This window comes from Pseudophryne corroboree, chromosome 12, assembly GCF_028390025.1.
Source record: "Pseudophryne corroboree isolate aPseCor3 chromosome 12, aPseCor3.hap2, whole genome shotgun sequence".
Taxonomy (NCBI): domain Eukaryota; kingdom Metazoa; phylum Chordata; class Amphibia; order Anura; family Myobatrachidae; genus Pseudophryne; species Pseudophryne corroboree.
Window position 1 is genome coordinate 45777801 of NC_086455.1, and position 12840 is coordinate 45790640.

At 45.4% G+C, this 12840-nt stretch overlaps 1 protein-coding gene across 2 annotated transcripts in view; it reads right to left on the reverse strand.

Moving 5' to 3' along the window:
• KIF26A (kinesin family member 26A) overlaps nucleotides 1-12840 on the reverse strand; it is a 216399-nt gene that overhangs the window by 24724 nt on the left and 178835 nt on the right. For both annotated transcript variants that reach the window (XM_063947434.1, XM_063947435.1), the window contains exons 10-11: nucleotides 9603-9762; nucleotides 7992-8154 (exon numbers count right to left, since the gene is read on the reverse strand). In XM_063947434.1, the coding sequence (XP_063803504.1) occupies nucleotides 7992-8154; nucleotides 9603-9762 (323 nt within the window). The remainder of the gene's footprint in view (nucleotides 1-7991; nucleotides 8155-9602; nucleotides 9763-12840) is intronic.

Here is a 12840-nt window from a genome sequence, read left to right on the forward strand (position 1 = left end):
ACAAATTCTGTTAGGACATAAAGATCCTATCCAAACAACAAGTGCTGGGAATGCCTGTCAACATCATTAATTATGGAACATTGGCCCCCATTTATCAAGCCTTGGAGAGTGATAAATAGCACGGTTATAAGGAGCAGCCAACCAGCTCCAAATTGTCATTTTTCAAACACAGCCTGTGACATGGAAGTTAGCAGCTGATTGGCTAGTACTTTATCACCGTGCTGTTTATCACTCTCAAAGGCTTGATAAATGGGGGCCATTGAGAAGCTTTAAATCTATTTTCTATGGTACTGTTATGCACACCAGTGCCTGCAGGAAAGTACTAGTGTCAGAACTGTTATGCACTCCAGTGTCTGCAGGAATGTACTGGTGTTTGAACTGTTATGCAAAACAAATGGACTCACAGACAAACTGGGGAATATGACATAACGTACACAGAAGGTGATAGGGTAACAAAATACACACACAGTGAACAGAGAAGCCCAGAGGCTAAGGAACTGGGTATCTCCCTTGTATTAGAACTGCTCAGATGTAAAAAGCAAGATGTTGTGTTTTAATACGTAGAGAACCCGAAATGCTGTTGCTAAGGGCAACAGCAAAACCCTAAAGGGTTACCAACGGGTGTGGCAGTAAACTCCTTGGTCAGAGATGGAATGATAGACACAAGGAGAGCCTCCACAATCCTGATTCTCACTTGCAGTGCACAGGTTTAAGCTTACTGCCACTAAACTGACCCCTGACACCTAGCACAGTGAGACAGGATTAGACAGGCAAGTGTTAGAATACAGCCGCAAACTTGCTAAGTTCACAGAGTAATAACAGAACCCCAGCAAGCTAAACGACTGACTCCAGTCTTACTGCTAGGTCTGGATTGGCAGAGTGTAATACCAAATCCCCAGGCCTATTTGCAGTAAGCAACAAACAAATACAAAGCTACACAGTACTGGCTAACTTTCATGAACTGACTAACCAACAGAGATTCAGCAGCATCTGCTTACCCTGAAAAGAGGCCTTATAAAGCAGGTGCTGTCCACGCCCCACTCAGACCTCACAGACTGTGAGCACAAAAACCAGCACCGGATCCCCTGCCGTGCACAGAGCCTATAACCACTGCACAGCAAAAGACCCGAACCGGAGTATCAGCTGCGCTCAGGTTACTCCACTAGCACTTGTCTCCCGGTTGCCATGACGACGTGGCAGCACAGGGCAGGAGACCCTAACAGTACCCCCCCTCTGACGAGGGGTCAAAGAACCCCTACCACCGGGTTTATCGGGGAACTGCGAGAAGAAAGAGCGTATCAGTCTAGGGGCATGAAGATCACAACTGCGCACCCACGACCGCTCCTCCGGGCCATACCCCTTCCAGTGCACCAAAAATGACAGCCGACCCCGAACCACCTTGGAGTCAAGAATCCTTTCAACAACAAACTCCCTCTGGCCACGTATCAGAAGAGGGGAAGGTCTTCCACTGGAAGAAGGATTACTAATCGCCCGTTTTAAAAGGGAACAATGAAATGTTTTATTGATACCCAAAGAACGGGGCAGATCTAACTGAAATGCCACCGGATTGATAACCCTGGTGATCTTATAAGGGCCGATGAACCGGGGCCCTAACTTATGAGATGGCTGTCTCAACTTCAAATTCTTGGTAGACAACCAGACGAAGTCTCCTAATTTGAAGCTGCAGGGTCTTTTCCGCTTATCAAAAACCCTTTTGGTCACTAATGACACAGACACAAGGGCTTTCTTCACTTTCCGCCAAATACCTCTAAGGACCGAAACCACAGAGGAACCACCAGGCGTGGAGTCCAGGGGGTCAAAAGAATTGGCCTTAGGATGATGCCCATACACACAAAGGAAGGGAGAGATCCCTGTAGCAGAGTGAGCCGCGTTGTTATAGGCAAACTCCGCCATGGACAGATGAGCAACCCAGTCAGTCTGACACTTGGAGACATAACACCTGAGGAACTGCTCCAAGGACTGGTTCACCCTTTCAGTCTGCCCATTAGACTGCGGATGGTAGCCTGACGACAAGCTGACAGAAATCTGGAGATCGGAACAAAATGCCCTCCAGAATTTGGCCACAAACTGGGATCCGCGGTCAGAGACCACATCAAGTGGCAACCCGTGGAGACGCACAACATGCAGCATAAATAATTCAGACAGGCGTCTGGCTGATGGCAGCCCAACCAGTGGAACGAAGTGCGCCATCTTCGAAAACCTGTCAACGACAACCCAGATGGCTGTCATCCCCGAGGATTTGGGCAAGTCCACCGCAAAATCCATTGAAATGTGGGTCCATGGCTTAGATGGGATAGAGAGTGGATGTAATGGGCCAACAGGAACCCCTCTAGGAGTCTTATTTCGGGCACAGATGTCACATGCCCGAACCCACTGATCCACATCCTTAGCCACCGAGGGCCACCACACCGCCCTAGATAGCAACTCCCGAGTTCTGGCAATACCCGGGTGACCTGCCGACTTCTTGGCATGGAATTCCAGGAACACTCGCTGTCTTAACCTAGGAGGCACAAACAAAAGACCTACCGGAAGGTCTGGAGGAGCCTGCTCCTGTGCTCTAAGGACTAATGATAAGAGGTCCTGGGTAATGCCCACTTTAATACATGATGGGGAAACAATGGGCAACGGCTCCTCGGTGGTCTCCTGGATTGGAGCAAAACTCCGCGAGAGCGCATCAGCCTTGATGTTTTTTGACCCAGGGCGATATGTTATCAAAAAATTAAAGCGAGCAAAAAACAAAGCCCATCGTGCCTGCCTGGCATTGAGACGCTTCGCTGACTCTAAATATGCCAGATTCTTATGGTCAGTGAGAATTGAGAACACAAACTTAGCCCCCTCAAGCCAGTGTCTCCACTCCTCGAGTGCATCCTTAATAGCCAACAATTCCCGGTTACCCACGTCATAATTCATCTCGGCAGGCGAAAATTTACGGGAAAAGTAAGCACAGGGATGAAGGCGATTATCAGACACTCCCATCTGAGAAAGCACTGCCCCAATACCCATCTCAGAGGCATCCACCTCCACCACAAAAGGACGCTCTGGATCTGGGTGTCGCAGCACCTTGGCCGAAACAAATGCCCTTTTGAGACGGGCAAAAGCCGCTTTAGCCTCACAAGACCAGTGAGCAACATCCGCCCCTTTCTTAGTGAGTGCCACCAAGGGCGCCACTATAGACGAAAATCCAGCGATAAATCGTCTATAAAAATTCGCAAAGCCCAGGAAACGCTGAAGCGCCTTCAAACTAGTGGGCTGCACCCAATCCAGGACTGCCTGTACCTTGGAACCCTCCATTTGGAAACCTTCTGGGGAGATAATATATCCTAGAAATGCGATTTGCTGAACTTCAAATTCGCACTTCTCCAGCTTCGCCCCAAGCCGGTGGTCTCTGAGTTTTTGGAGGACTAAGCGTACATGCTTCCGATGTTCCTCCAGGGAATGGGAGAAGATTAGGATGTCATCTAAGTATACAACTAAGAATCTATCCAAATATTCCCTGAGCACATCATTCATGAAATCCTGGAAGACTGCCGGGGCATTACAGAGCCCAAAAGGCATCACCAAATATTCATAATGCCCTGAGTGGGTATTAAAGGCAGTCTTCCATTCATCCCCCTCTCTTATTCGGATTAGATTGTACGCACCGCGTAGGTCAATCTTAGAAAAAATGGTGGCAGTACGAAGCTGGTCAAACAAGACCGAAATGAGAGGCAGTGGGTATGAGTTTTTAATCGTGATACGGTTCAATTCCCTGAAGTCGATGCAGGGTCGCAACGAACCGTCCTTTTTACCCACGAAGAAGAACCCCGACCCAACTGGAGACTGTGAAGGTCTGATAAATCCCTTAGCCAAGTTCCCTGAATGTACTCTGCCATAGCCTGAGTCTCAGGACGTGACAGGGAGTACAACCTGCTCTTGGGAAGCTTAGCATTTGGCAACAAATCAATGGCACAGTCATAGGGGCGATGGGGAGGTAGTACCTCTGCAACTTTTTTGGAGAACACGTCCGCAAAATCTGCATAACACCCTGGCAATCCTGGCAAACTTAGCTGCGAGAGCCTGACTGGAAGGCTCAAGCAACTCCTGAAACAATCAGTACCCCAACTAAGAATCTCCCCAGAGACCCAGTCAAATTGAGGATTGTGGGCCCTTAACCAGGGTAACCCCAACACCAATGGGGCAAAAGTACAGACAGTCACATAAAAGGACAATTTTTCAGAGTGTGTGGCTCCAATAAACAAAGAAATCTGGCTAGTGCAAGAGGTAATTTTACCTTGGGATAATGGTTCCCCGTTTAACCCACAAATCTCAATTTCCGATGCCAAGGGTACTAAGGGAACAGAGTGTTTTAGGGCGAATTGGCGGTCCATAAAAACCCCGTCGGCCCCACTGTCCACAAAGGCCTCAGTCTTGACAGTTTGACCGAGGATCTTCAAGGTCACCGGAATGATAAAAGTCTTCTTGGGAAATTCTGACTTCTGGCCTGACAGGATATTTCCCATCACCCTCAGGCCCTGAAGTTTTCCGGCTTTTCTGGGCATGATACTACCACATGACCTTTATTCCCACAGTACAAACACAACCCCTGCTGTCTCCTCCGCGTCTTCTCACGCGAGGAGAGGCGGGTAGCCCCAATCTGCATAGGCTCCTCAGAAAAATCCTCAGAGTCTGAGGTTCCCTTGGGAAGGAAGGAAATCTCAGTCTCCCTTTCAAGCCTACGCTCTCTCAGCCGTCTATCCACCCGGATGGATAACTGCATGAGCTGATCCAAGCTATCAGGCAAGGGATATTGTACCAGTTGGTCCTTTATCTGGTTAGAAAGACCTCTTCGGTACTGGTGTCTCAGGGCTGGGTCATTCCACTGGGTATCATGGGCCAACCTCCGAAACTCCGTACAGTAAACCTCAACTGGCCTTCGCCCTTGCTTAAGGATCGAAATCTGAGCCTCGGCTGAGGCCGTCTTGTCAGGGTCATCATACAACATGCCCAGTGCCGTAAAAAAAACATCAACACTTTTAAGCAACGGACAGTCAGGCTGCAACCCATATGCCCAGACCTGTGGGTCTCCTTGTAGCAAGGAAATCACTATGCCCACCCGCTGAATCTCCGACCCAGAAGACTGAGGCCTAAGCCGGAAGTATAGCTTGCAGCTCTCCTTGAAACAAAAGAACTGCGAGCGATCTCCAGAAAAACGATCCGGGAGATTTACTTTTGGCTCCTTAACCCCTGCAGGTGCTGCTGCTGCGGGAGCTCCGCCAGCAGCCTGGGAGGTGTGCATTTTAATGGACAAATCATTAAATTGTCGAGTCAGGACCTGCACCTGATCGACCACCTGTTGCAACGTATTTTGAGGGGTATGCTCCATATTCCCACAAAATTTCAACAGGAGTATTAGGCTGCTGAATATGTTATGCACACCAGTGCCTGCAGGAAAGTACTAGTGTCAGAACTGTTATGCACTCCAGTGTCTGCAGGAATGTACTGGTGTTTGAACTGTTATGCAAAACAAATGGACTCACAGACAAACTGGGGAATATGACATAACGTACACAGAAGGTGATAGGGTAACAAAATACACACACAGTGAACAGAGAAGCCCAGAGGCTAAGGAACTGGGTATCTCCCTTGTATTAGAACTGCTCAGATGTAAAAAGCAAGATGTTGTGTTTTAATACGTAGAGAACCCGAAATGCTGTTGCTAAGGGCAACAGCAAAACCCTAAAGGGTTACCAACGGGTGTGGCAGTAAACTCCTTGGTCAGAGATGGAATGATAGACACAAGGAGAGCCTCCACAATCCTGATTCTCACTTGCAGTGCACAGGTTTAAGCTTACTGCCACTAAACTGACCCCTGACACCTAGCACAGTGAGACAGGATTAGACAGGCAAGTGTTAGAATACAGCCGCAAACTTGCTAAGTTCACAGAGTAATAACAGAACCCCAGCAAGCTAAACGACTGACTCCAGTCTTACTGCTAGGTCTGGATTGGCAGAGTGTAATACCAAATCCCCAGGCCTATTTGCAGTAAGCAACAAACAAATACAAAGCTACACAGTACTGGCTAACTTTCATGAACTGACTAACCAACAGAGATTCAGCAGCATCTGCTTACCCTGAAAAGAGGCCTTATAAAGCAGGTGCTGTCCACGCCCCACTCAGACCTCACAGACTGTGAGCACAAAAACCAGCACCGGATCCCCTGCCGTGCACAGAGCCTATAACCACTGCACAGCAAAAGACCCGAACCGGAGTATCAGCTGCGCTCAGGTTACTCCACTAGCACTTGTCTCCCGGTTGCCATGACGACGTGGCAGCACAGGGCAGGAGACCCTAACAGGTACACATGAAAAGGACATTGAAACTCACAGCACCCAATCAGATTCAAACTAACATTTTTCTAGTGTGGTTTAAGAAATAAAAGTAAAAATCTGATTGGTTGCTAAGCTTTACAGCAATTTTCCTGTGCACCAGTTTTCAGAAATCCTCCCAAAGGTATATGAAACAAAAGTTATAGAAATAAATTCAGGTTTCAGGAACTAGTTAAACAATACCTAAAGACATTTCAGTACCATACAGATGTGTCCTCATACGTTATTGCTCTTCTCGCGCGCCAGGTTCTATGCAACTTGGTTTGCGCAGAGCACCTTTTTCGCTAGAATGTGCATCTTAGTCACAAAAATGAAACAATCGGATGCAACAAAATGGCTTAACGGGACTGCAATTATTAATTTGATATTCTACATTTGAACATCTGTGTGCAAATGAGTCTGATTCTGTATATGAAGTGCTGTGGCTTTTTCCATGCCAAGTTACAGTACTTTGCACTGCCTCTGTGACTTTGTACATATTTTAAACTAATTCCTGTGTAGTTAAGATACAGATTGTGTGGATTTACTGTGTCTGCAATGTGAATAAGATGCAAGTTTAAAGAAAGGTCGCTATGCTACACCGCACACTCACTCTCGCCAGGCATCTAATGAGGCTTGGTGTATGAAGACACATATGTAGATGAAATAAGGTTTCCAACAGCACACCGTGCATATTGTTCAACCACAATTTCCGCCAGAACAGATCACTATCTAATAGATCTTTATTAGACCTTAGCTCAGGCTGACTCAACTCTTATTCATAGGCTTGCCTTTAATCTGGGACACCTATGAATTACACAGGTTCTGTGACTAGCTAAATTCAAGCCTGGTTTTAATCGGCCACAGAACCTGTATCAATCATAGGTGTCCCTGATTAAAGGTAAATGATTCCCAATGTGTGAGCCTCCTTGTTCTCAAGATTGTTAATTATTAATATAGCCAGTGCCGTTTCTAGCGATCGCACTGGGTGCCTGCCGCGGCACTTTGTGGCTCCTATCCTGCTCCAACTTCCTCCCTCTTCATAGTAGTCCGATCGGGTGGTGGAGGTTCACGGAATGACGCAGATGCGGCGTGATTTGGTTGCGGCATGGTTGCACTGGCAGGAGCCATCCACAATTTCAGCGGTGTAATCGCAATTTCAACGCGATCGCAATGGGTGGGCTGCATGCTGGGCGGCGGCCTTGCCCTGCGATGGGCGGCCCCCAGCATGCGTGCAAAAGGATTGTAAATTCTGCTGTGTAGCAGAATTTACAATCCTTACTAAATAGGGTCCAAAGTCCAAGAATAGTAGTATGAACAAAGATGATGTTGATCTTACATATAGCAGATCACACAAATAAATTCAAACACACAGTATATGTAAAAAAGAAAAGATAAAGTTTTGTCCCTCATCCCTCCTCTCGCCCCTCTCAGGGAAGTTCCCTCAGTGTTGGAGCAAATAGCCACCTCAGGATAAATTAGGAGAATCGTGTAAAGTGTATTTATCCATTATTACAGGAGAGACATTCTTATAGAAGAGACATTCTTTATAAAGCAATGGGTTTTTTTTTAGTTCTTGTTTGTTTTCTTCCCGCAAGCAGCACAAAGAAAGAAAAAAAACTAACCTTGGATTTTTTCTTTCTCATTCGATGAATCCTTGAAGCGAGCTGAACCGTAGCAAGGGATTCTGGGTAATTTGATGGAGAATCTGAGATGTGAGCAATCATGGTTGTTCGGCAGTTAATATTCCCCAGAGATTCCCTCAGGAGCATGGTTAATTTGCTGTCCCTATTTAGCAAGGCAAAATGTGAATTAAAATTCAGCACTGGGCATTTGCTCCAAGGAAAGAGACATTCCTTTTTTGTTATTTCAGTATTGTAAGGGCATGCCAACAAGCAAGTAAAAGGATTACATTAAAAAAATACCAGCTGTTTGCAATGCTATAAATGACAGCTAGCTGTAATTTAACCTGGCCAGGCTGCAAAAAACTTCAAGGCAACTTGGTTAATTCCCCCCTGGCAACTTAGGGATTAATTATTTCCATTTTAGACACCAGAATTTGCAAACAATTCAAAGAATGAAGCAGATAGTCACTGCTAATCATAATATGGGGCATATTTATTATTTTTGCAGGAATATATCATTACTGAGCCACCGAGACAGAAAACCATCACGGAGATCAGAAAGAAGTAAAGTAATCGCATATGCAATCTCTTTACATCCGTCATCTTTCTTCCCCCTCAGCCCCCTCCGCACAAGTCAGCCCACGTGCAAGTGGACGTCACCTTTCCCAAACAAATTTGTGGTGATTAGCCCAAAAGGCTACAGTGGCTAACGCCATCTGAAGATGGGGTTAGCCACCGTGTTCAAAGTCCAGAATGATTTGCTTTCCAGGGTTTGGTAACTTCGGCAAAGGGGTTGGGTACGAAATCCTGGCAGTCGGCATACTTGCGGTCAGAATCCCAAAGGATCATGGTAAGTATTTTAACCCTAGCCCTAACTGACCCCTTCTGCAGCCTTACCCTAACCGTCCCCTCCTGCAGCCATAACCCTAACCCTCCCTCCAGTGCCTAACCCTAACCTCAATCCCAGTACTTGCAGCCGGGATGCCGGTGACCTATTCTGGGGGCTGTTTTTGAAACAAAAACAGTGGATCGCAGTAGATATTTCTGATATATTGTGTACTTAATAAATGTGCGTAAAATAAATTGATTTCATATGACTTTATTCTATGTTTATGCCACAGCAGATCTCATTTGTATAAAGTTTGGATGTAATCCCAAGTAATCAGATGCCTGGACCAATTTATTGCAATTTTGAATGACTTTAAGTCAGGTGGTGGTGGTGGTGGGGGGGGTGGGGGGTGGTGGTGGGGGGTGGGGGTGGGGGGGTCCTAAATTCTACATATTAACCACTATAATCAGGCCACTAATATGTCTGTGTTTATCTAACCCAGGCCTCTGGGACTTCTGACATTGCATGTTTTCCAGATGTCACTGCTTGAGAATAAGTGTATTCACTGCTGACACATTCTAAAAGATCCACAGATGGCAGTTATTATTTCTCTCTGGATTCTGTGAGGAGACCTGGAAAACACACATAGTATGCGGTCTCTGAGGACTGGGCCACATATGCAGCATAAAAGCCATACTCACTGTCAGTCAGTGGCAATATGAGGTGGTTTTACAGAACAATAAAGTTTGATATACAGTAGACATCTGGCATGCTGGACGTACCTGTAGGGGATGTGCTTGGCACCATTCACAAGAGTCAAAATGACGTTACCCAGAGCGTTCAAAGACAGGCAGAGACCACCTCCCGCATCGCGACTTTTGCTCAGCACTTTCTCACAACTACCAAGGTCAATAAGGTGCAAGCGGCTGCGTCCCCCTGACACTATGAAGGGAAAAAATACCATATTTATCATCTGTTTCTTAGGGGCATATGTATCAAAGCTTTGAGAGAGATAAAATAGATGGAGATAAAGTACCAACCAATCAGCTCCTAACTGTCATTTTTCAAATGCAGCCTGTAACATGGCAGTTAGGAGCTGATTGGCTGGTGCCTTATCTGTGACACCAATCACATAGTGCAATCTGACAGCTCAACTCAGAAGTCAAGTGGAAGTGTCAGCATAGGGAGCATGTCTGCATTGGGGTCAGAAGGAAACCATCCTTGGAGTAGGTATAAAGAACATGTCATATTATGTTACTCTATTCTATTTCTTTTTTCAGCAAACTATATAGTGCACAAGACGCTATGGGGCTGATTCAGAGATGACCCAGAAGAACCAGCAGCTGGATCTACTGACGGCCACCAGTCTGAGACTTTATGCAAATGCTGCTAAAAAAAAGTCCTTCCCAGGTGTCCGACCATGTGTCCAAATGTGCAAGGCCTGAGACGCCCACTGTCAGCATCCGTACACGCGTTTTGACCTGAATAGCCTTTCTCAAGGTGGTTGAAAGACTATTCAGGTCGAAACGCGTTGGTGTGGTGCTGTGGACTATTTATGGACTGTTTCCCCAACTGTTCAGGACCCATCACTACTCCAATGGTAAGATTTACCCGTTTTTTTCCCATGTATTCCCAGTGGTTAAGTGTGATGTGGATAACAATTATAGGACGAGTGGCTACTTTCTTTGAAAAAGAAAACTCCTATATAAGAAGAACAAAGAAACTGCTACATGAGGATCCCACTTATGATACAGTATATGTAAGCACACATGTAAGCATGTCTATAGAAAACTTGTAATACGAGGTGCCAAAATTTCATCTTGGATTTTGAGACATTTCAAAGAAACATTTATATGTGTCCCTCTCCAGGCAAAATTTTAGCATTTATGTGAGCATCTAGACAATATCACAGGGTGAGCCAACACCCTCTATAATAGGAATGTGGAATAATCTACCAAACACTATTTTTCAAATAATATATTTTTGAACTACTGCACTATATGGGCTTTCTTTTTTTATTTATCCTTTTCTCATATTCATGTGTTTCGTGGAAGATTCGGGATTGGAAAGATGAATATGAATATTGACTCTTGTATGGACTCTAGGATTGTCATTTCATAGATGACCACAAGTTAATTTACATATTTGGATTTATTTCTACCAGTTGTTGAGCGCTGGATTCTTTTACATTTTTTGTGTATTATGAGAGAGTAGACTAGCATGAATAAAATGGCAAAGGAGAACGTGGAGACAGGCTTGCTCTAGCTCACCCTCATTGTTGGAACATCAGGACACGAATACAGGGCAATTGCTAACTCACACTGACCGCATTCAAAAAATAGCCACACATACAACTCAAGTTAAACTTTAAGTTGTAGCTAAAATACAAAACAATTCAAATGAGATCAGTCTACAGTTGCTCAAAGTTTCAACCCTTTAAGTATTAGCGCATTTTTTCCTTTGGTCGCACTACTGATGCATTGTTCAAGTCAATGCATTTACAGCATTGAAGTGATTTACAGTTTGTAATGCCAACTATTTTTTGCTATTCTTCATATCTCTGGAGGAAAATGAAGCACTTGACCTTTCCATACTTCACAACCTTACATAGCCCAGCCATTATTTAGGCTTACAGTAACTTCCTTCCATTTTGTATTCCCCCTGCACAAATCAGTCTCACAGAAACTATGTCTACTGTCAACAGTAGGAAGCCCCATTGTTTCCATGAACCTGCTAACAGCATTAACTTTATGTGCACCTGTAATACAACACCATTATATTCCTGTATAGTGCAAATCTCACATCTGTTCCAATCGTCCATTTTCAAAGGCTTGTCCATTTCAGTTTTTACCCTAAGTATTGCTAGGCAAAACACACCTTGACCCCGGTAAGGTTAGGCATAATATAAGACAAGATTCTTATAGCCCTTTCACACCAAAATATCGGGTTCAGCCCATGTCACTGAACACGGGTTTCAAGCGGTGTCACAGTGGCTTGAAACCCGTTTACACTGCAGGCTGGACCCGAGCTATTGTTGGGGCATTTCCTCTGCCGGCGAGCCGGTTCTCCAAAGGGACCTTGGTGGGATGACCTGGGACATCCATTCACACTGCCCCAGGACCAACCCTGCTCGCTTCCTGGGTTGGATTCCTGGGTCACTGGACCCAGGTTATTTTTTGGGGACCCTTTCACACCAAACCATGACCCTGGGTAACCTGAGTTATTGCGGCGGTGAGAAAGGGGTATTAGTATCACTCTAGGGCATATGTACCTTCCCCACCAAAGCTCCATGTGTGCCTTTTGCCATTGAGTTTTGATGGTAGCAGAGCCGCCATGAGAAATTGTGGGCCCAGGTATGAGGGGTGGCATGACCATGTGTATTGAGACATGGCCATCTTATGAATTTCACATACCTAACCCTCTTTATATGTCATTTTGCTAGAGCCACATTATTTTGGGGGCATGGCTTTGCCTCATGCCAAGCATGAGCCCAGGTACTTTGTACACCCCCCCCCCCCATTCCATTGAGTGCTCCCCATCACATTATATGCTGCCAATCATCATCTCCATCATAATACCAAGTTACCTTTCTAATATATTATACGAGCACACCACCCCGTGGCATAATATACCGGCTTTGACCTCATAATTATACCAGTCTGTATGACAACTTTCTGATACAAGTATGTAGTAAGTACCGCATTACTATACAGTACTAGTGCCTACATCATAATATCAGTCTGTCCCCAGGACATCACAGCAGGCAGATTCCTCCTAATTATACTAGTGTCTGTAATAGGAAGCCCTTATACCAGCTTGGTGTGTTCATTATGGCAATCTCCCTCTTCAATATACTAGCTTGTGCTGTCCTCGATATACCGTTCTGGTCTTATTTACTTTGTATGGGGCAGAAGCAAAGTGTCCCATGAACTTATAAGTAATCATTGCATGTAATAATAGGATGACCTAGTTTCATATAAAAGAAAATAGCCCAATAAAAAGGAACTAAAGCCTTGTGAC